The following is a 24,561-nucleotide window of genomic DNA, read 5'->3' on the forward strand; positions in this document are numbered from 1 at the left end:
GATTGTTTATTTAATTTTTGTTCGTTTTGGGTATCATTTATTTTTTAATAGTAATTTCTGGTCGTTTTGAGTTTGAATTTTAACAGGTATTTGTATCAACTGAGCTTAAGTTTAAAATGGCCTTTACTTGTCTTTGAAAAACTTATTTTTTTGAAAGTTTTTTTTAATTAATTTTTGTTTGTTTTTGATTGCAAAAAGTTTCAAGTTTTTATGGCATGGAAGGGGGGGGGGTACTTACTGTCCGATTATTCTTGACTTTAAAAAAGAGATCTAGAACTTTCAATTTAAATTGAATGAGGCTTTTTTCAAAGTCTATATGATTACCTCTTTGATAAAAACCTTATAGGCCTATATGAACAATAGACAGCTTGCATAACTTGTGGACAGCGATTGACAGCAATGAATAGATTGAAAAAATAGCTCCAATAAGGGGGTTTAGACCATTTCACTTGCTGACACAAAGGGATCACGACTCTTTGGATTTGGCATCAATAGGATTTTGTGTGCCAAAGCAATCTTGCATCTATCACAGAATATGTATTTTAACCTTATAGTTGGATATTTATAATAGATTTCCTATGTGTTCTTCCCATACAAAACCCCTTCCCATAAGTTATAAACCCCCCTTAATAAGTTATGCCCCAGGGCATAACTTAAAACGCCTACCCCCGGGCCCTGGTGGGCTGTGTCGACACCGAAGTTTTTTGTTATCAGAACTTAGAACTATTTTATAAAAATGTCTATCTCAAAATTTTTATCTGATGCATTTATGGCTTGGAGGAGGGGGGGCTAGTTACCCTCCAATCTCTTTTGACTCTTAAAAAGTAAACAAGAGCTTTCAATTTTCAGTCAAATGACCCCTCTCTAAAGTTTATACAAGTATCCCTTCCATAAGAAATAATGGGTAGGATTCGGAGAATCCTTAAATTACAACCCTTGCCCTGAGGGCTGTGGGATAGTTGTCATCCTCAAAGACCTAATTTCCAGAACTTAAAACTACGTTTAATAAAATGGCTGTCTCAAAATTTTGATTGGATGTGTTTGGGAAAAAGGTGGGCGTGAGAGGGGGGTTTGTTGCCCTCAAATCACTTTCGACTATTAAAAAGGACACTAGCCCTTTGAATTTCCAATTGAATGAGCCTTTTTTGAAGTTTCTACGACACCGCCTTCTATAAGAACCTTATATGTCCCCAGGGTATAACTTAAAACCCTTGCCTTGAGGATTGTGGGGGAGTGTCCCCTCCCCTGGATCCGCCACTGCCTTACACTCTCTGTTTCTTTCCTTGTTAGGGAGGAGAGCAGATGCCTAATATGTGTGTGTTAATACCAAAACATTTTAAATCTCGTTCGACCTTCAGGTATAAACAGAATTAGTTCAAAGAAAAGGGTGGGGAAAAAGGGCGTGTGGGGGGGGGTATTTGCCCTTTTATCAATTTTGACTCTTAAGAGCTGGACTAGAACTTCCAATTTCCAATCAAATGAGCCCTCTCTGAAGTGTATACAAGAATCCCTTCCTGCCCCGGGCCCTGGGGGGTTTTGTTGACGCCAGGTTTTGTTACTTAACCTTTCGACTATTTTTAACAAAATGGTATTTTTAACCCTTGCATATAAAGCAGCTCTGGGGGGAAAGTAATAAAAAATATTGAAGCTGTATAAGATTTATTCATTTATTTATGTTTGCACCGGTTATCTTTACGTTTGTAAGATAGTTAATTTTAATTTATGTTCGTTCGAGGTTTTGTTTATTCTTTAACAGTAATTTCTGGTCTTTCTGAGTATTAACTATAATAGGAATTAATTTCTGCTGGTACTGAGTTCAATATGGCTCTTTACTCTTCTTAGAAAACTTATTTTTATTTAAGGTTTTTTTAAATTAATAATAATAAAATATTAAAGCCTTATGACCTTTGCCACAAACAGCTTAATTACATGCCTCTGATAAATCAAACCTGATTTTTTCACGCAACAATGAATGGATCTTGCTAGGTTATTCCATTTGTTGATGCAGAAAGAACAGCATCATTTTGAATAGACCATTTTTCGGATTTTTTGTGCCACAATAATTTAGCATTTATCGCAAAGTATGTATTTTAACCTTATTTTAAGTATGGCTGTAATTTTTAGTATTTTATAACAGATTTACTATGTATTCTTCCCATACAAAACTTTACCTTATTAATGTCTTTGGAGTGGGGGAAGCGTAGTTGGCATAAAGAAGAAAACTTTAGCGTAGACAGTAGGAGAGGGGGAGGGTGAGGTTGGAGACCCATCCAATACGGGGTGGAACTTCACTTATCTCCTCCGTTCCCGATTTAGGAGATTAGAGAGACTCTTTGGGCTGTAGAATGTTGGACCGTTTGAGTTGTGGAAGTTGTACTCAAAAATACTTTATATTTTTAGTTATTGCAGGGTTGCTTTCATAGATTGTGGGATGGTGAGCCCCCTGGCCCATGATTTGGATGAGCCTCAACTCATAATATGCAATTTGGATTAATTGTTCCGTGTTACATGCATATATTATTGTATATATGTTATTTTGAGCAATACTTTTATCGCATTGCGTTCCTTTTTAAGCCTTGAGATAAAAACTGAAACCTTAGCGTAAACAGTGGTGGGGGTCAAGTCTCCCCCCTCACATGTATAATTGATCAGCCAAAGAGAAAGTAAAACAAATGAAAATAATCTGTCTTTTGAAAATGTCTTTTTTTTCAAAAGACACGAAAATAATCGTCTAAAGGAACCTGAAGTGCTATCTCTGACATTTCTGTTGATTCTTTCTTCTCGTTACTTTCAGATGTAAAATTTATAATATTATCGAATGGGTTTAGTCGTCCCCTCCCTGAATAATTTACATTTGGAAAACTCACCCCTGGGAAATTCCTCTCCCTCCAAGAACATTTTCTTTTCGTGCTGATAATTCCCCCGCGTTAAGTTCCACCCAGCAGAAATTTCCCAGCCGTGAAATATGCTCCCGCAAACATATTCCCTCAGATAATTTCGGATATTCATAAAAATGGAAGCTGAAATTTCTACTCAACTTTTTAGGTAAGAAGCAATGCTATAGCGTTACTTAAGTACAGAGCCATAAAGGTTCAATGAATTAATACTTATTTATTTTTCCAGGGGCACTTTATGTGGAAGAGGCGGTCGCATAAACTTTGGAACGGGGTTCATTGAATTACAAATTAAAATTTATAGTGCCCTTACAACAGGGGCGGATCCAGGATTTTTTTGGGGGGGGGGGCAAAATAGGTTGATCCAATAAATGTGCGTTAGGAGCAAGTTCAATTAACGCAATCTTGCGTTAATTAAGTAAAGTAAAGTACTTTAGACTACGTTAAGGGGGGCGCCCCCTCTCCCCTCCCCTGGATCCGCCAATGCCTTACACTCTGTTTCTTTCCTGGTTAGGGAGGAGAGCAGATGCCTAATAAGTCTGTGGTAGTACCAAAACATTCTCACCCTCATTGGGCCTTCAGGTATAAACAGAATTAGTTCAAAGGAAGGGGTGGAGGGGGGGGGTTGCTATTTAATACCTTTCAATTCTTGCGAGTATTTCAGGTCTAGGCTGTTTTTATGACAGGAAAATTGGGAGATTTTACGATGGGCGATTTTCCTGGGGAAATTTTCTGACGGTTGGGGGAAACTTCTGGGAGAGGGGGGAGTCTAAAGACCTCTGTTACTGCTAAATAAACTAAAAATTTTTAATATTTTCGCTTTTTTTTCTTAGTTTCTGATTTTTGATTCTTATTGATCTCTTAGGACTAACTTAAGGTGTGTTTGAATACAATTTGAATAAAAAAGCAGAGCATGTATTTTTTGTGTATATTCTTGAATTTCCCTTAAAATACGAAATAAAGAGTGTTTCAATGATAAAATGTTATCTTATATCCAGTTTGGATCCTATTTATTGGTTTTACTTATATGTGAACTCTGCGAAATCAAGAAAGATTAAGACATACGGTATAGAGTATAGGCTATATATGATTTTTTGGTTCTTTTGATTCTTTTGTTAGGGAGGAGGGCAGATGCCTACTAGGTGGCTATCTCAAAATTTTGATTGGAATGTTTTTAGGGGAATGATGGACGTGGGGGGGGGCTAGTTACCCTCCAATCATTTTCGACTATTAAAAAGGGCACTATCCCTTTAATTTCGAATCAAATGAGCCTGTTTTGAAGTTTCTACGACAACGCCTTCTATGAAAACCTTATATGCCCCCATGGTATACCTTTAAACCGTTGTCCCGAGGGTTGTGGGGAAGTGTCCTCATCAATCATATATTTTCTATTTGGAAATCAGCTACACTGAAAAGAATGGCTATCTCACAATTGTGATTGGATGTGTCTGGGGAAATTATGGGCGGGGGGGGGGAGGAGGGCTAGTTACACTCCAATCACTTTTGACTGTTAAAAAGGGCACTAGCTCTTTCAATTTCCAATCGAATGAACATGTTTTTAAGTTTCTACGTCAACGCCTTCTATAAGAACCTAATATGCTCCCAGGGCATAACTCAAAACTCTGGCCCTGAGGGTTGTGGGGGTGTTTCCTCCTCAAAACTTAGTTTCTATCTGGAAATCAACTACGCTGAACAAAATAGTCATCTCAAAATTTTGATTGGATGTGTTTGGGGGAATGATGGGAGTGGGGGGGGGGGAGTTGCCCTCCAATCACTTTCGACTATTAAAAAGGGCACTAGCTTTTTGAATTTCTCATCGAATGAGCCTTTTTTGAAGTTTATAGGACAATACCTTATATAAAAACCTTATCTGGCCCCAGGGTATATCTTGAAACTCTTGCCCTGAGGGTTGTGGTTGATTGTCTTCTTCAAAAACATATTGTCTGTCTGGAAATCAACTACGCTGAACAAAATGGCTATCTCACAATTTTGATTTGATGTGTGTGGGGACATGATGGGCGGGGGGGGGGAGGGGCTAGTTGCACTCCAATCACTTTGGACTATTAAAAAGGGCACTAGCCCTTTAATTTCCAATCGAATGATCCTTTTTTGAAGTTTCTACGACAACGCCTTCTATAAAAACTTTTTAAGCCCCCAGGGAATAACTTAAAACCCTTGCCCTGAGGGTTGTGGGGGAGTATCCTCCTCAAAAATATATTTTCTATCTGGAAATCAACTACGCTTAACAAAATGGCTATCTCAAACTTTTGATTGGATGTGTTTGGGGGAATGGTTGGCGTGGGGGGGCTAAGTGCCCTCCGATTATTTTCGAATTTTAAAAAGGGCACTAGAACTCTCAATTTCCGATCGAATGAGCCCCCTTTGAAGTTTTTACGACAACCCCTTCCATATGAAGTGCCTCTGGAAAAAAAAATAATAATAAATAATAATAATAAAACATTGGAGCCGTATGGCCTTTACTATAGGCAACGCTACAGTGTTGCCTCTGATCTGAGTTTGAACCATCAGCATAAAAGGAAATATCTCCGTTTTGACCTAGAGCATTGCAGAAACTCAGTCTTCAATTTATAAGACCCCCCCTCCTGTTGATCCCAGATATAGGCCCAAAATAATATATTTCTTTGCTGTTTTTATCTTATGATACAGCATGTTGGCAGGGAGATAGCTTTAGCATTTTTATGGGGGGGGGGCAAGAGGTGCTCCATCCAGAGAGTCAAGGAGCATGGGCTATTTAATATTTTTTCTCCAAATTATTGGTGGGCGACTGCCCCCCTTGCCCCTCTCCCCAAAATGATGCCTCTGTAAATTGGTTGATTATGCACCAAATAATCATTCATTTCGTAAACAGCATAGCGGCAATAAGTTAAGCTTACGAGGAACAATAGCTGGTTGAATTCATGTTCCCATTGATTAAGGAGTAGCTGGTGATTAATTAGTGATAAAAAGAAATTTTGGCGGGAAACTGAAGTAGCTATTAAGTAGCTAACTAAGTCCAATGTATGCAATGGTTTGTTATTCCAATGATTGTCTTTTAATGTAATCTTTTTGATATTGTCTAAAAATGAATAATCTTTCATAATATAAAAGCTTTGGTGGCTCATTTGAGCGTAAGTCTCATAATCCTAAGGTTGTGAGTTCAAGCCCCACCCAGGGTAACTTTCTCTGTCAATTTTAAATAGATAATGCTGGTTTCTAGGAAAGTAAGGTTTCATTGGAAACTTTTTCTTTTAGTAGTGTTCAGTTATTATGGGCTTTACTGTCCATCCTTTACTGTACTTATGGTAACATTATTCTTACTGGAGATGATCTATTCCCAGGTATTGCTAAACTTATTATCAAAAGCTTAAAAGATAAGGTTCCTAAGTCAGTGGAAGTCTGTGTTACTGCGTTATCTGAAGCAAGTCTGCTCACAAAACAAACAAATTCAATTAAGAGGAAAAAGGAAAACGTTACCCCAATTTTTGTAGAAAAATCATAATTTTAGTGTTTAGAAGTCCGAAAAATAAAACAAGTCTTTCAAATGGAAAAAAACACACCAAAAAAGCCTGAAAAATTGGAAAATAAAAACACAGGAATGAAAACTGATCAAATCAAGAACAAAGAGCCAAGGGACAACAAAAACGCTACCCCAACTTCTGTAGAAAAACAAAAAATTTAAAAGCCAAAAAAAATTAGTCTTTCAAATGGAAAAGATCTCACAATGAAAAAGCCAGAAAAATTAAAAAAGAAAAACACAAAAATGGAAAACTTATCAAATTAAGAAGAAAAATCAAAAGGACAAGGAAATTAGTTGTGGGCTACCTGCACCTGATGGCTTTATCGTGCACATATCAGCAACAGTATTCAGCTCTATAGGTCGATGGAAAAAAAAAAAAGTAAAAGATCCCGTTTATGCAAAATATTATCAAATATAAATGCCGTTTATCAGGCAGCTAACTCAGTCAAATATATGAAATGGTGCTGCTGCATAATTGTCCTTCACTAGGTTTCAGCTTTATCTGATGATCAAGCCTTTATGTACTATACCTATGATTATGACGTCATTGATCAATATTTTACATGAAAAATGAAGTTTTTTGTAAAAAATTATTCTATTTAAAAAAAAAAATTTAATTACAAATGGCACTAGATCTAGCAATTTCCTTTCAAATGAGCCATTGAACAACTCTCTATGATGATCCAGTGCCAAGCTATCTGTGGAAATGAAAAAAAAAAAATGCCATTTAGGCAGAATACTGTAGTAGCTTCCACTTTTCTTGATTTTCAAGCCAATATATTTCCTTTGCTGTTCATGCCAAAGGACAGAAAGTTTCCTATAAAAGGATTTCGGACAAGGCAGCTCTAATGGTGTACTTTTTGTTTTAATTTGACTGTATTTCTAGGAGTTATGGGTTATTATATTTATTAACATTGGATCTTATCGTCTCTTAGTAGATTGGTAGCTACCGCTGTAACCCCGATTATGCTGGTTTGAAATTTTGAAGTTTTATCAAGTTTAGTCTTACCCATCAAAATTTACAAGCCTGAGAAAATTTGCCTTATTTTCGAAAAAAGGGGAAAACAACCCCTACAATTTGTAGCATCTTAATGAAAATTACACCATCAGATTCAGCGTGTCAGAGAACCTTACTGTAGATGTTTCAAGCTCTTATCTGCAGAAATGTGGAATTTTGTTTTTTTTTTGCCAGAAGAAAGATTGCGGATGCGTGTTTATTTGTTTCTTTGTTTTTCTTTTCCCCATGGGTGATCGTATCAACTAACTGGCAATAAACTAACTGGAAAGAGTTAAAACTAAGAGTTAAAGTACTATTCAAACAATCTTTTTTTTTTAATTAAAAGGAACATATCAATTTTTAGGAATTGTTGTCTGACTTAATTTTTGCTGTCTGACTAGCGCTGTACTAGGCTACTATTATTATTATTTATTTATTGGAAAACCCGTCATTCAAATTTTCTATCTTAAGTACCTAAGCTATCTTATGTTGGACATAATATGGCAGTTAAGGTTCTTGTTTACTGCTCCATCCACGCTAATACAATGTTTTAAGATCTAACATTAAGGGGAATTTTGACAACATTAAGGAACTCACGGCAGACTGGGCATGTGTTAGCCAAGGAATAATGCAATCATTATGAAAATAAATGGGAACACCATAGTTTTTGGACACTGTCTTGGAGCTTATAGCGTTCCAAACAGACAGAACACTCCAAACTTTTCCTAACTTGTTCTTCAGTAATATTGACTATTGTAATATTTTTAACTTGCTCTTTGGACATTGGAGAAGGGGCACTAACCTCCAGTTCATTCTTGGAAACTGAACTTTCGCTTAAAGTCTCAGGGGAATCTGAACTGTCACTGTCAGCCCAAGGAGAATTCAAATCCTCTCTGTCACTCTCAAGAGGATCTGAACTGCCACTCTCCATTTCAGAAGAATCCGAACTTTCATTGTCAGTCTCACAAGGATCCGAACGGTTACTCTCAGTTTCAGAAGAATCCAAACTCACTCTGTCAGTCTTAAGCGGATCCGAGCTGTCATTATCCTCTTGTATTGTACTGTATTCATTGGAAATGCTGGAAAATTGGCAGCAGTAATTATTATTAAATTCTTCTTCATCATCAGAGTAAGGAGGTCCATATGAACTTAGATTCATATCACTTGACAAAATGATACTGAATTGGAATATACCCTGAATTGTCAACAACAAGGCTTTGAATCCCAAAATTCAGTGCTATTTTTGTCAACAGCATTTGAAAAACTTAGAAATGGTAGGAAAAACAGTTTATATTTGAATTGCCTAATAGATGAGGGGTAAATTTTTACCAAATCATATTATTTACTTACAAGTAAAGTGAATATACCACTCGATGCCTTTTTTTATGCTATTTCCAAATATAATAATCATTTTTGTCGGAAATTAATTTTACCCCCACCCCTATATATACCAATTCAGGTTATATATTTGCACATTAGGGGGGGGGAGGCAAATTTTATTTCTGATATAATCTTTCTCAGTTCTAGTTTGAGTCTACTTGTAGCTCTGAAAACACAGTTCTGATGATTTAGTAGGATTTTTAGGGTTTAGTTAGAAGAACTTTAGGGTATTTTTAAAGATTTGCTTGCTGAATGATGGAAATACAATTTGATATGTCTTTCACTGCTCTTTCAAAATTTACCAGTTGGCTACCACACATCCTAGCCAAATTTCTCCATAACAGTGCAGGATATAGCCCAAGGCTGTATACAATAAATAAAAAAAAACAAGTTTTTTAAACTGAAAGTAAGGAGCGACATTAAAACTTAAAACGAACAGAAATTATTCCGTATATGAAGGGGGCTGTCCCCTCCTCAACGCCTCGCTCTTTACGCTAAAGTTTTTTTATTGTTTAGAAAAATAGAGTTGTGAGAAAGTCAAACTTTAGCGTAAAGAGCGAGGCGTTGAGGAGGGGACAGCCCCTTTCATATACGGAATAATTTCTGTTCGTTTTAAGTTTTAATGTCGCTCCTTACTTTCAGTTTAAAAAACTTGTTTTTTTTTATTTAATTTTTTAACGTTTTTTAATTAATGCAGGTTTTGATTTTGGCTCACCGTACATGAATAATTAAAACAAATTTTGCATATTATATTTGGTTAAATGGCTTTCTCGAAACTTGTTTAATTTTATTTACGAACGTTTTTATTAGTAATAAATATACGTAACTTAGAATTAACTTACGTATCAAACTTCTATATTCATAAAATTTTAAAACGTATATTAAGGGGTTCGCCCCCTATTCAATACCCTGCTCTTTAAACTATAGTTCAAATTTTTTTTCCAGTACTTTAAAAATGACCTCTTAATCACAATCAGTTGATCAGTTGAAAAACTTGTTTTTTTTTATTTAATTCCTGATCTTTTTCTTTAATAATGCTGTGAAATCAGGCGCCCACTTCATAGCAATTTCCCTTCCCCCATGAAAACTACCTTCCTGGAAAGATCCTTCCATATAGCCCCCGACCCTCTCCTTCCCCCACCTACCAGAAAAAATCTGCTCTGAAAAAGTCTGTATACTTCCCAATAGCCAATACTATATGTTAACATTGAGTAAAGGTCATAACTTTCAGCCCTCCCCCTGGGGACTTTGGGGGATCAAGTCATTCTAAAGGACATTTATATCATATTTTAGACCATGTTGAACAAAGTGGCTATCTCAAAATTTTGATCGGGTGACTGGGGAAAAAATGAGCGTGGGAGGGGGCTTTGTTGCCCTCCATTTTTCTTGGTAACATAAATTGAATCATAGAAAGTTCTATTTTTGTTCCGAAGAGCTATTCTATTATATTCTAGAATCAACAGGTAGATACTAACACCCATGGGAAAAAGAAAAAAAACAAAAAAAAACAAGAAATACCCACGCACCCATGATCTTTCTCCTGGCAAAAAATGGAAAATTCCCCATTTTTTGTAAATAGGATCTTGAAACCTCTATAGTAGGGTCCTCTTATACACTGAATATGATGGTGTGATTTTCATTAAGGTTCTAAAGCATTTAGGGGGCCTTTTCCCCTTTTTTCGAAAATCATCCAAATTTTCTCAGGCACGTAACGTTTGATGGGTAAGCTTAAACTTAATGAAAACTTATATATAAACTTATATATTTGAAATCAGAATTAAAATCTGATTCTTTTGATGTATCTATTGGTATCAAAATCCCGTTTTTTAGAGTTTCGGTTACCATTGAGCCGGGTCGCTCCTTACTTACAGTTCGTTACCACGAACTGTTTGAAATGCTGTTTTTTTTTTTTTTTTTTTTTTTTTTTTTTTTTTTTGTTTTCTTTTAATTGGCTTTATTTGGCATTATGAACCAACTGTTGAGAAGAAATAAGCACATAAATGGTAAAATCCACAAAATCAGCCCACTGTTGTGTAGGTCTATAGCATAGAGCTGTATCCAGCCTTAATAAACTTTTCACTAAAATAAACGAATTTGCCAATTTCTTGATTGAACAAGTTTGCCTGGATGATTCTTGTGTGTTACAGTTCTGTATTGTATTTGTACATATGTTCTGTTTTAAATATTTTCTTACATTGGAAGATCTCAATTTTAATTTTATTTATGGTTTAGAAAAGGTCTGGCATATTCTCCCCAAAAATCCCCCTCCTCCCATGATAATTACAACCTGGAAAATACTCCTCAAATGTAAAATCAAGCAGTCAAAGAGAAACTGAGACAAATAAAAATGAAAGCAAGTGGATAATTGTACCTAAGCTATTATGGAGGAGGGTTGGTGGGTCATTGTGTAGGTGGGGGATGCCAGATGCCTAAAAGATTGCATATCAGTGCCCAAATTGTCTAAATCTCTATGAGCCTTCAGACAAATATAGGAAGGTATATTTGGGGAGGGGGTAGGAATTAATCTCTCATCTGCCTTCATTTAGACTAAGCCTGAATAAGGGTGCTGCAGGGTGATATCTCCCTTCTTGTTGCAGAAAAATGTTTCTGACATTTATTTTAAAGCTTCATCAAACTAAGCTAATTTTCTTCATATTTCTTAAAATTATATGTTATTATGTGTAATCATTATATATTCAATTCAATTCAAACTTTTTATTTCCTCCGAATACGAAGAGTAAAAAAGAAATAAATAAAAATAATAACCGCTAATCAACAGGATATAAAATTATTTTAAACTATATAACAACAAATACGCAAAGGCCTTCAATCAAAATTACCACACAAATTAACACTTCATTCAATAGATAATAAATTAACACTTCACAAATTAACACTTCATTCAAAAATTAAATCAAATAAAATAAATTAAGCTTCGTGCGCAGCTCTATATAAATTATGAGAAAAAACATTTAATTTGGATAAAAAATTCTTTTGCTTTTTCTCCAAAATATCAACAGGGTTTTTTATTTTATATGCATTCATTAAAAAAGTATTTGATTCAGATTTAGAAAAGCGGCAAAGAAACTTAGCAAAATTAAAAAATGTGGTTTTTACATGCGCAATATTACTAATTCTAAAAAACGGGAGAAGCGATGAAAAAACTAAAATTTGAGGCAAAGCGACTGTATTATAGACCCGAGCCAGTGATTTCCGAGAAAGAAGATCGCGAAGACAAATTACTGCCCCGAAACTAGACGCTATTCTACTTTTAACTGCTTTAGAAATAGAAGCACGGCATAGAACTAAAGTTGGTCCATAAGGCACACCAAGATATAAAAAAGATTCCATAGGTTTTAAAATACTATCATAAATACAGACAGAAATTTCTGAATTAACGAGATCAATAGCCTTAGGACCAAAAATTAAAAACTTATACTTTTCAGGGCGAAAACAAAGTCCATGCTCACTAAAAATCTTTGCTAAAAACTCTACATTTTGTTGAAGTGACTGAAGCCATCGACTCAAAAGGAGTAAATCATCTGCGTAAGTAATCCACGACAGAACATAACCTTTACCATAAATAAAAGTCAACTGAATTTGATCAAATAGCCCCGAAACAGTAATATTGAAAATCAAAGGAGAAATAATGCTTCCTTGTCTCAGCCCCCTGCATAACTTGACATTATAATCACTAAACTGATTATTCCACTTAATACGAATACGAGAGGAGACACACCACTTTTTTTAAATCAAAACTACTGGAAGTTGGGTATTATTCTTCAAGAGTGAAGTCATACCCCAAGAATGTATAATTGAATCATGCGCCACCGCAAAATCTAACGCAAGTGTATAATCTCTATCCCATTGCTTACAAAAGGATATTATTCTTGAAAGGAGGGTATGAGCAATATCCATGCTTAGACCCTTACGGAACCCAATTTGATTCGGGCCTTGGTTACAAGACTCCAAATACTTTAATAAAACTAACTCAAAAACTTTGCTAATCTGGCACGACACAGTAATCGGCCTGTAATCAGAACATCGATTCGTATTCCCTCCTTTTTTTGAAAGGGGTGAAGTGGTAGCACAAGAAAAGCTAGTTGGAAGAACTCCAGAAGAAAAAATAGTAGTAAAAAGAGTAGTGAGGAGAAGGATTGCTTTGAGGGATGCCCATTTAATATGGTTTGAATGTATACCATCATGATCAAAAGAATGCTTACTTTTTAGAGCTGTAATTGCTACCGTTACATCATCAACAGAAATAGATATTCTACTATTCGGGCGGGGCTTTGAAATTTCTTCCGATAATAAAGAGTCAAGCCGTGATTCAACTGCCGCATCACCGGATGAAAAAACTTGATTGTAATGAGTTATCCAATCATCTGGTTTCAGAGAACTATTAGAATCTGGTGAACAATTATTATTACGACGTCTAGAATTAACCAAACTCCAAAGCTCATTCTTATCACTAGTAATCCTTGAACCAATTTCATTATGCAAACGCAACTCAGCCCGAAAAACGCGTTTAGTTAATTTCATACCATCATAAAATGGTCCAGATCGCGGTTTTCCCGCGCAATTCCAAAGGTAACAAGCTTGAGATGCATTCTTTTGGCTTTGCTTTAAAATTGGGTTAAGGTTCCAACCTAAAACACGAGATCCACGACGGAAAGAATCAGTTCTAAATGCTTTATTAGCCCCGACTTTTAAACTATGAACAATTTCAAGGTAAAATAGATCAATATCAATTTGATCTACATCCTTAGAATAATTTACAATTATTTTAGCTAAAAGTGCATCTGATTCTTCATGATATTTGCACATTTTTTCCCGATCCCAGATCATTTTATTTACAATTTGACTAGAACGAAGGATAATTTTAAAAGATGGAATTTGAATATTTAAATGAAAAGAAAGGTGAAAATGGTCACTAATAGGCATATCCAACCCAACATGAACAGGCTGTGGTAATAACGCTGCATTTGAAACCAGCACATGGTCTAGATTAGAGCAAGAACCAGAATTATGGACATACGTAAAATCTGCATCTTTTGAAACTATAGTAAAAACCGAAAACAAAGATAAAAGAGCGGAGGAGCGGACATCAGAGATAGCAATGTTACAATTAAAATCCCCCCAAATAAGCCACTGGAAATCTGATGGAACTTTCGCCACACATCGCGATTATTCTAAACATGCAAAATTGAAATCAAAATCCGAATCAATAGTATGATAATTTGTTGGTAAATAGCACGAAAAAACAATAATCCCTGGGATTCGAACAGCAACAAAATAACGATTAAGGGCAAACACTGAAACTGGAATATTCTCTCGAATAAAAATGCAAACGCCTCCTGATGGGTGTCCACCTGTAGGTGTAGCTGGAGATATAAAACACTTAAACTGCTGCGACAGGCTCGACAGAAGACTAGTAGAGTGGTCCAGAAGATGATGCTCTTGCAGACACAAAATGTCGAGATCGCGCAGCATAGACTGTAATACATGTTGTTTATCACCAAAACTATTCATATTCAGAGATATAATCTTTGCACTAATCATTTTTTATTCTTTGCAACTTTTTCGGTTAACTGTTTGCAGTGAAAGTTAAATCCAGTATGCTCATGAGATCCACAATGGAAGCAACAAGGTTCATTCTGGCAAGGGTTGTTCCTGGAATGAGAGTGTCCACTACCAAGGCACTTGAGACAACGGTCCACGCTAGAGCAGCCTGACAATATGTGCTCTAGTGACCCGCATTTGTAGCACATTCGCGGTAAAAACTTATAATCAGTAAGCCAGAAATGTTCGTAGCCAATGTGAATCCCATGACGCAAATAATGAGACTTTGCCGTCACCGAACGGAAGTATATATGATATGATTTCTAAACACCGATGCGCTGTATCTCTTCGATACCATGGTTAGAAGCACACACACTCTCTGGGTTGATTGGGAAGTCCACTCGTGATAATAAACCGACAATTCTCGATTTGCGAACCTCAGTTTTACCGACCTTTTCATTCAAACAGGCTTTCAAGTTTTCGGCGTTTTGTCTTTTCGTATGGATGACCCATTTCTGTTGCTGGGATCCTGATTCCTTAGAAAGTGAAATTCGCACTATACCATCAGCTCCATCCAACGATTTCAGAAAAGCTTCACGCTTTAAGGGATCATCACAATCTTGTGGTGGTGAATCTACTACAAGACCCACTGTTTCTGACTCGTTAGTCAGCGGAGGCCCGGATTTATCATTGAGTTTTTCTTTATTTATACAGCTCAAAACCTCGCTCTGTACTCCGTCACAACACTCTTTCACCAAAGCACGAGTCTCTGCTACCTTACTTGTGACGTAATCAAGTTTATCAGTTATGCTAAAAAGACGCCGGTCCCAGGTTTGAATGGCACGGCTAAAGTGAGCATTTTTATCCGTATCTATCGCAGGTATCGCATCACTTGCAGTCATAACGAATTTCATATTTGGCAAGTGAGGGGTTGCATCCTCAGAAATAAGGATGTCTAAAATATCCTGTGACAGGCTTTGCTTAGCAGAGGGGCCGCGACGTGCAAGGAGTTTATGCGTGGGGTTCACTAGAGATGTTAGGAGGCTTCTAGCTTGATCAAGATGATCATTAGAATAGAAGTTTGTACATGAAGATATACTGGAGGTGGACGAAATTCCTGACTGTAGACAGTGCCGGAAAAAACTTAAAACTGGTGAATAAACAAGAGTCTCTGAAGGAGGCGGGATCTGCGGGGAAGCAGGTTTATCCGAAAAATTCCCGCAGCAGTCAGAGCACTGATATATTATAATACTGTCTTTCTCAATACTCTGAAGAATTTCACAGCGGTTATGGCAGAGGCGACCACAACCCCCAGCAAATGTGTTGCAAATAACTGTTCCTCTGGTTGCGAGGCTGAGGCTCTCTTTGCAAACTTTGCACCCTGTCTTGTATAACTTTTCAGAAGTCACGGCTGCCATTTATCAATTAATAATAATAACATATAAATATTGACTTGGTACTATGCGCTAATGAAATGCAAGGGGGCTACCCCAAACCACTACCCTGCCATCGCCTGAGTAAAATTATTACAAGTTGAAATCTCTTTTTATGGAAGGTGTTCTCCTCGGTAATCTTAAATCCAAAAAAAGCATTTCATAAACGCTCACGATCTGTCACTGCAGGTGTCACTAAAATTATTTTCATTTCACATCGGATTCTCCTTCACGCAATTTAATTTACTGTAATTACTATAATTTATTTGGAATGATATGTGAGTACGCATCAGTTATTGTAATTAATACCATTGCTATAGGCTTAATTAATGTTCAGTTTTTCATTCATAGGGAAGTTGTGAGTTCTCAAGTTTGCCTGTAATGTTTCGTATTATCAAGGAATGTTAAACACATATTCTACGTGTGCTAAAGAACTGGCTAAATAAACACAAATACCAGCGTGTGCGCTTATTCTTAATTACCATGGCTCATCTAGTGAACTCGGCTTTGGAATCTAAACTCGAGGTATGCCTTGTTTGATTTTTTATGCTGTATACATCTTAGTGTGGATTTTTCAGCTAAGACATTTTGGCTAGATAGTTAACAAATGTTCTCAGCAAAAGAAAATCACTCAATGAATATTACAAACATTTCTCACAAATTGAGAGTAATCAATAAAATGAGGATCAAATTAGTAAAGTCTTCATCACTACTCCAATACGTCCAGCTATGACGGATAAAATAGGTTACTGGTTAAACATTCAACTCAGTTGGAATGAACTTCCTATTCTGTCAAACATAGATTGCCTCCCTGGAATATAGATCGTACAGCTCTTTTTAATTTTTTTGAATTGTTTGCAAATGTATTTTGTTATTAATTAAACTCAGTGGCCCTCCTTTTTTGTTTCTTGTTAGAACATCATCAAAACGTTAGGGCCCTGGGGTTCATAAATGTGCCAAATAAGAGACCTGGGGCCACACTTAGGGCCCTCCAAATTGGTGAATTCAAGAACCCTTAAGTGCCAGCTCTGACAGAAATTAAAACTGATGTCTGGAATGGATCAGTACACCTTCATGATTTATGATAGTGATCTGATAATTTATACCGATTTCTTATATACTACTACTACTACTAACAACTCACCGCAGCACCAAGCCGCCTGAGGCCAACACAGCTACGCACGCTCCTTCGCCACCCCAATCTATTTAAAGCCTCCCTTTTTACACCTTCCCACAAAGTTCTCATTTCCTTTAAATCTTTCTTTATGACATCCTCCCACCCTAGATGGGGACGACCTGCTTTCTATTTAGCCCTAGACGGTTGGTTGAAAAGGATAATCTTCGGCAATCTGCCATCCTTCATCCGCACAACATGCCGTAGCCACCTTAACCTTTCTTTCATTATAGCCCTAGAGAGCGATATTGAACCACATTTCTCGTATAGCCTATTGTTTTAAATATGGTCAGTCAGCCGGGTACCCAGAATAATCCTTAAGCAATTTCTCTGGAAAACATCTAGCAAATCTTCAATCGCTCTTCGGAGCATCAATTCTTCAGAGCTATATTTGACCACTGTCCTCACTTTAGCTTCTAATAATCTATCATATATTAGTAGACTTATCTTCCTATTCTTCCAGACTTTTTTTAACTGTGAAAAAACACCTTAAGCCTTGGCTATTCTATATTTAACATCTTCACTGCTCCCACAATCTTTACTAATAATACTACCAAGGTAAGTGAAGATATCCACCTGATCAATCTTTTCATTACCCAACGTCACCTTTTCATCTTCACTTATTCCTAGCCTTAGTGACTTAATGTATAGCCAATGTGTTCCTATTTTTACTTCTAAATTGCCGTATTATATTCATATAAATCTTGACACTTTATATATAAACAGCTTGCGTAAATCTGGTTTCTTCAAGGAATTTGCGAAATATATAATTGTGGTACTTTGCTTAGCAGCATCTATTTTTATTTTGGGCAATCATTCTTCAATCGTAACTATCATTAATGGTTATCATTTTACCTTTTTGGTTCATTTTCTAAATAATCTGCCAATAATTTTGAGCAAAGAGGGGCACAATAGGATTATGCACATTGATTGTGTGGTGGAGGCACGGGCCAAATGACCTCATATTAATCCTCCCAATCATAAAGACTGTAAATATCTGAATGAAAGGATTAATTTCAGCAAGAAGAATCTTTTTCGACAATGACTTACTTGCGACTGCACTTATCTGAAATTCATTATTATGTCATAAAAATAAAATACCATCTCAGACTATTTTTTTCATTCATGCTGAGCTTTGTAAAACACGTGCATTGCTGGGCATTGTAGAAATTTGCTCATTATAGACTGTTTTTCAATAACTTTTCATTTGATAAAATCTTTTTTGTTACAGCCATGTTCCAAAAATTTTCTACGTCTTCCTTACACAAAAATTTTATAATTATGATTGAAAAGAGTTAAGAGCATCATACTCAGAGTTTCACTTTTTATTAGGTGCAAAATACACGTATTTTTGCTAAGCTATTTCTAATGCCCAGTCTACCTACTTAAACCTATCTTTACTATAAGATGATGTGTTGTAAACAAAAGCCTGCGTAGATATCTCCTTATCGATAAATATTTTTCTTCTAGAAATTTGTGAAATATGTACTTGTGGTGCTTTGTTTAGCGGCGGTTTTTTTTTTATTTTGGACAATCATACTTCAATCTTAGTAGTTATTAATAGTTATCATTTCACCTTTTTGGTTCATTTTCTAAATAATCTGCTAATAATTTTGAGTCAAAAGAAACAGTATAGCATTGTGCGCATGGATTGCGTGGTGGGGGAGCTAGAGGAGGCACGGGCCCAATTACCTTGCATTAAACCTCCCAATCATAAAGACTGTAAGTGTCTGAATGAAAGGGTTAATTTCAACAAGGAGTAAAATTCCCACTCTTCTATTAAAATATACCATTGAAGTCACTGTTGGACAATTTGGGGCCCTTGCCTCTGATGCCACATGGATCATTTTCCCCCTGAAAGACAATTTTTGGACCTTCAAACCACTTTGATTTAAACAGCTATCTTGGAATGTGATGTGATGCCAGAAGGAGCTGGCACTGGAACCCTGAAGCATATGGTGTATTGAAGGCCTGCCCTCCAATCTATTTTGGTCATTAAACAGTCTAGTCAGGTTAGGAATTGGTGTCCTTGAACTATATAAAGGACAAAAAAAAAACATAGTTTACTAAAAATCCAGTCCAAAGTAATAATATTTTTAGTTGAACATCTTGCTATGATCACTATAGAAGTTCAACTGACCTGCTCTGTCAACCTGCAAAGTTCAATGGTCAATTGACCTTCAAGGTGGCTAATTAACTAAACAATCACTGCATTCATATTTGATATAATTAGAAGATCAAATACACTGGAAAATTGAGCCAGGTCTGTATGTTTAAGAACAGTAACGACGTGACTGAAGCCTCACCCAACCTTGTCTAACTGTCGAACTTCATTTTGACAGTTTCTTCTTGTTGTAGAGTGTCTAATTTCAGTTAGCAGACGATTTAGAATAAATATATTAAGACAGGGAATTTTCCCAAAATCGTGACCGATCTAGATTGTTTTTTACACCATAAAATGTCTTGTGCCGTTTTCGAGAAAAAATATATATATATATATATATATATATATATATATATATATATATATATATATATATATATATATATATATATATATATATATATATATATATATATATATATATATATATATTTAATTTATATCTGCTTCTGAACATTTAAAAAAATAGCCCTCTCCCCCTTAAAAAGATTCTTTGTATGGCTACATGAATTTTGGTCTGTTTTTTCTTTCCATAAGGAGTTTTTTTTTTCAGCTCCTCGAGAAGTCGCTTAAGACCATTGTTGCAGCAAATGAAGAAGTAGAAAATCGAATTTCATCATCCTTACAATCATTAAATACTTCTCTGTCTATCCCAGAATCTGCTATTAATTTGCCCGTAAGTAAGATTCTTTTCAGATTTTAGAATTTGAAAATATCGATCGAAATTACTGTTCAAAAAGAAGAACACGATAAAAAACAAAAGAAAAATATGTTGTTTGAATGATTTTATAACAGACCAGACGTGATCTATTTTAATTTTCTTATGTTCTAATGTGAATTTAAATAGAGTTCTTGGGTCTTGTCTTGAAATAAACATAAGAATAAAGTAGATTTACATGCAAAATCTGCCTAGTAGACTTGTACACTGTTGTAACTTTTCTTGACAATGACTTTCTTGTATATCAAACTTGCCACTGCACGTGTATAAAACTCACTATTATGTTATAAATATGAAATACCATTTCAAACTATTTTTTCATTCATGTTGAGCTTGCTAAATCATTTGCATTGCTGATCATTGTAGAGATTTGGTCATTATACACTGCTTTTCAGTAACTTTTCTAGACTCTTTTTTCACGTATGTTTGCTAAGCTATTTGTAATAACCCGATCGTCTTATTTACAGCTTATAACTAAAATGAACATTGCGTCCATAGGACATTAAAACTCATCTTTGTTTTTGACCGAAATAAAAAATTCTTGCTGTTCGAGGAGGAATATATTTCTCAACCATCGATAATTATGCAAGAAATAGGAATTTGTTGGAAATGTATTAGGGCCATCTATATACTCTCAACCATAGGAATTACATTAATGCTAGTCAACACTGTTTACAACATAGTTACTGCCATCTACATCCCTTGTCTTGCTCTCTGCAAAAAATAAAAAATTATTCAAGTTTTTTTACTCCTAAACTGGATTTTTTTTTTTTTTTTTTTTTTTTTTTTTTAATCTAAAGCTTTGCAAGCTAGAACTCTAAAATTTACCATGACCTTTTTCTTTTCTTTTTTTTCTCAAAAGATTTGTTGGCTAGAATACTTTGACGTTTTTTGTAAGGAAAACCCCACAAATGGGAGTTAGAACTGCTCGAAAGTAACTTTCACACATACCAGAGCTAATGGGGCTATCACCCCTTCTCGAACCTGGCACAGTGTCATTTTTTCCTTTTGTCATTCTGTTCATGGTTTTCTTCAGAAATCAGTTGGTGACAAATATCCCTCCTGTCCTTAGATGGCGTTTTCAAAGTTCTTACATAAATTTAGCATTTAATATTAAAAATTAAGTATATAATTGTCACGATTATTGCTTGTCGTAAAAAAATCGATTTTGCTAGAAGTAATTCATTTTATAATAAATTTATCTTAATTTTGCATTGACTTTGAGGAAAGCCAAAAAGGGAAAAGAACATTCTGTAAAGAATAGGAGCTGCAACTTTTCTTAATTCTTCACTGACTTTTATTTGGATATGTCCAGGAAATAAATAAGCGGAAAACAAGACGAGAAAATGTAGCTGGTAAAGCTGTAAACTGAACGGCAATGCTCAGGTCTGCATGAATCTTCTGAAACAATCTTCTGATTCAATTATGGGTCCCTTAAAGTGTTTGTGGACTAAAGTTTGAGAAACTCCTTCGGAAAAAGCATGCGCGCGTGGTTTATTGGTGGACGACTAATCGGAACTGAGAATCAGGAGTTTTCCAGAGTTAGGATCGATAAAAATTGTTTGGGTTCCCCAAATGTCCCCACCATCATTCTTTTTGACTAGAAGGAAAGTGTATCTTAGTTTTCAATCTATGGCGCAAACTTACCCATCATTAGGTATATGTAAGTCTTTATTTTGAATATAGGCTCATTATCCTGCAGAGTAAGTAGCTACTTGCTTCTTTTTTATTAATGAAACCAACCCTATCTAAATGATCGGAAATGTATCGTAAAGGTAATTGGGAACTTTCATAATGAAAAAAAAAGTTTTTTCTAAATCTTTTTTAATAGAGTTCAGAGTTTTATTCACCAATAAATACAGAATGTAAATACAATACTCTTATTTCCCTCTAAAGGCTCTATGGTGAGGGATACAAAAGGGATACAAAAAACGATATTAGCAACAATCAAAAAAGAGAACAATAGACAAATAACATATAAGATTAAAAAGAGAACATACCGGAGGCCTGGGAGTCGAAGCGCAGAGAAAACAACCACACACCATGAAATAAACACTCAGGGTACATCAACTTCTCAGAGGAAAACGAAAATAAAATAAATAAATAAAAACAAAATTCTGTTCTGTTGGATTCTTAACCCACTGGTCCTTAAGAATCCTTTTAAAAGTCCCAAACGAGTGGCATCTCTGTACAGAAGAAGGTAGGGAATTCCAGACCTCTAGTCAAGCAATGAGAGCATTGAAATCTGATCGCATAGTAGGGGTAGGAGGAATGCAGTTATTAAATGAAGAACGAAGGCTCTATGGAGCTAAATCAGAAATAAAAACGGGAGATTTTTGTAGGGATTTTGGAAGATTGCCATGAAGCTGATGAAAGACAAAAGAAACACAAGAAAGAATGTAAATAGACTGTAATTTTAAGAGCGGTTTTGGTGTCGATAACCAGACGCCATGCTTTATTATGCATGACTGAAAGTGACTGCAGTGTAAAAGGAAAAGTAGGCATCCATACAATGGGCAGTACGAAACATATGACTGGACAAGGCAGAGAAAAAAGAAGCTTCAGAATAGATCCAAGAAATGGGTGTCCAAGTTTTCGAATTGTGCCCAAACTCCGCGAGACCTTAACTCTAATCATGGCTATATGGTTTCAAAATGAAAGGTTCTCATCAAGCAGGATACCAAGAAACCGGACCACCCAATTCTCTGGTTTACACAAGGAGTCTTGTGACACCGGAAGGTGTGTAAGCTGAGGGAAAGCTATACTAATTCGAGAAAAAAAATAAGAAAACCATCAAAACATGAAAAAACTCTCTCCAATATGGCCACAAGGTTAGACTTGATATCACATTCCGTCTTACCAAGCGTCCCAAGAGTCGTGTCATCGGCGAAAGCGAAAAGAAAATCTTCATTAGAAGCAGGATTGGAACACGAACGAACATGAGGATGGCACAGCTTGCAGCGTTCCAGAGGCGTGGTGTTTTTGACTGCAGAAATCAGATCATTAACGTAAATCAGAAATAAAACCGGGCCAAGAACAGATCGCTGAGGGACGCCATAATCTACTTCATAAGGGCTCCGGAAAAGCAGGTCAATTGAAATAAGCCTATCAGAAAGATATGGTTCAAACCAAGAGAAAGCATTTGATCTTATACCAATATGTGATAGATTCCAAAGAAGAATCCGATAAGTCAAGGAATCAAAAGCTTTGCTAACATCCAAAAATTAAGCTGCCGGGATATTACTTGAATCTATTGCCGAATGAACGAAATTCAAGAGAGCTGCGCAAGCGTGCTCTGTAGAGTGATTCGCTCGGAAACCAAACTGGAAATCATGCAAAAGATTTTTTGCATCCTGAAAACTAATTAGCCTGGATAGCATAGCCTTCTCAAAAATTTTGCTGAAAACAGATAGGAGAGAAATTGGTCTATATAGCAGGGTCACTCCGAGATTCACCTTTATACCGCACTATAATCTTAGCTTGCTTGAGAGATTCAGCGAAAATTCCTATCTCGAAAGACAGATTGAAAAGCTTAGCCAATGGTAACAGAATAACTGGCAGAATGGCACGGATAACCCTTGTAGAAATTCTGTCTGGCCCTGAAGACGATGGTCCTTTAAGAATATTCACGATACGAAATACCTCAAACTCAGAAACAGAGTTCAAGACCATTGACTTTAAACATGAGGGTCCAAGATTAGCTCTGAAATTGTAACGAGAAGTTGCAGAGCTTGCAGAGGAAGCAGTCGTCTACCCTATATTAGCAAAATAAGAGGTAAGGTCTAGATGAACATCTTCTTATCCTTGGACAGTTTTACCATCGACTATCAGCGTTGTTGGAACTGAAGGCAGAGGTAGGTCTAAGAACCAAATTAATTAAATACCATGTCTTCCTAACATCCTTTCCACATTCAGAAATTTCCTATGATAGTATTGAGACTTAGCCTTCCGATACAGAGAATTAAATATCCTCCTTAGGCCTTGAACCGCTGATGATGAGCTACAGATGATTAAGCTGTGTAAAGCTTCCACAAATAATTTCTCCCTTGGCAGCTTTTATGGAGACCTGGAGTTATCCATAGATTCAGCGGTGCTATCCTTTTCGAAGTATGGGGCGCTGGATTCTGATGGCAAACTTCAAGGGTACCTTCTTTCACTAAATCATAAAAGAAATCAAAAGAGCGGTTAAAATCCGATTGAGAAACCAAACTATCGCATGGCTGATCAGTCAGACGAGAATTAAGTAGACTCGGCTCAGTATCACCAAAACGGAAAAGTGGGATATTAGATGGCGATACTCTACGCTGCGCTTGATCAATACTCAAGCGCAGAAATATCGCTAACCAGCACCGAATTATCTGAGACATCTAGTGACAAAAAAAAAAAAATATTATGAATAAGAGACGCATGCGTCTCAGTAACTCGGGTTGGTATACAAACTGAAGGTAGAGTTCCCGAAGAGAGCATCATCGACAAAAAATCTATAGCTGAAGCAGAATTTTGATCCATCAGGTTGAGGTTGAAATCACCTATAAGGATTAGTTCAAAGGGATGCTTTAGGACAGAGTCCAAAACCTCTTCTAGAATTTTCATAAACGAAGAAATAGATCCGCTAGGGGACATGTAAACCAAACACACAGCCAAAGCCTTACACCCTGTCTTAATCTCAATAGAAAGGGATTCAAGGATTCCTTCCTCATTTCTGCTCAAATTGCTTCGGAC

General features: G+C 36.1%; 1 protein-coding gene across 2 annotated transcripts in view; it reads left to right on the forward strand.

Annotated features, from left to right (window-relative positions):
* The window catches only part of LOC148943614 (uncharacterized), a 66,495-nt gene that overhangs the window by 4,302 nt on the left and 37,632 nt on the right, over nt 1-24,561 (forward strand). The window contains exons 1-3 of one of the 2 annotated variants that reach the window (XM_089100974.1): nt 2,018-2,081; nt 16,135-16,308; nt 19,675-19,797. In XM_089100974.1, coding sequence (XP_088957100.1) covers nt 16,267-16,308; nt 19,675-19,797 — 165 coding nt within the window. In that variant the 5' untranslated portion in view covers nt 2,018-2,081; nt 16,135-16,266. Of the gene's footprint in view, nt 1-2,017; nt 2,082-16,134; nt 16,309-19,674; nt 19,798-24,561 lie in introns of those variants that run through there. The other variant, XM_089100973.1, reaches the window with a different exon arrangement.

Source organism: Artemia sp. Qi Xiang Cuo, chromosome 15 (genome assembly GCF_049724085.1).
Source record: "Artemia sp. Qi Xiang Cuo chromosome 15, ASM4972408v1, whole genome shotgun sequence".
Taxonomy (NCBI): domain Eukaryota; kingdom Metazoa; phylum Arthropoda; class Branchiopoda; order Anostraca; family Artemiidae; genus Artemia; species Artemia sp. Qi Xiang Cuo.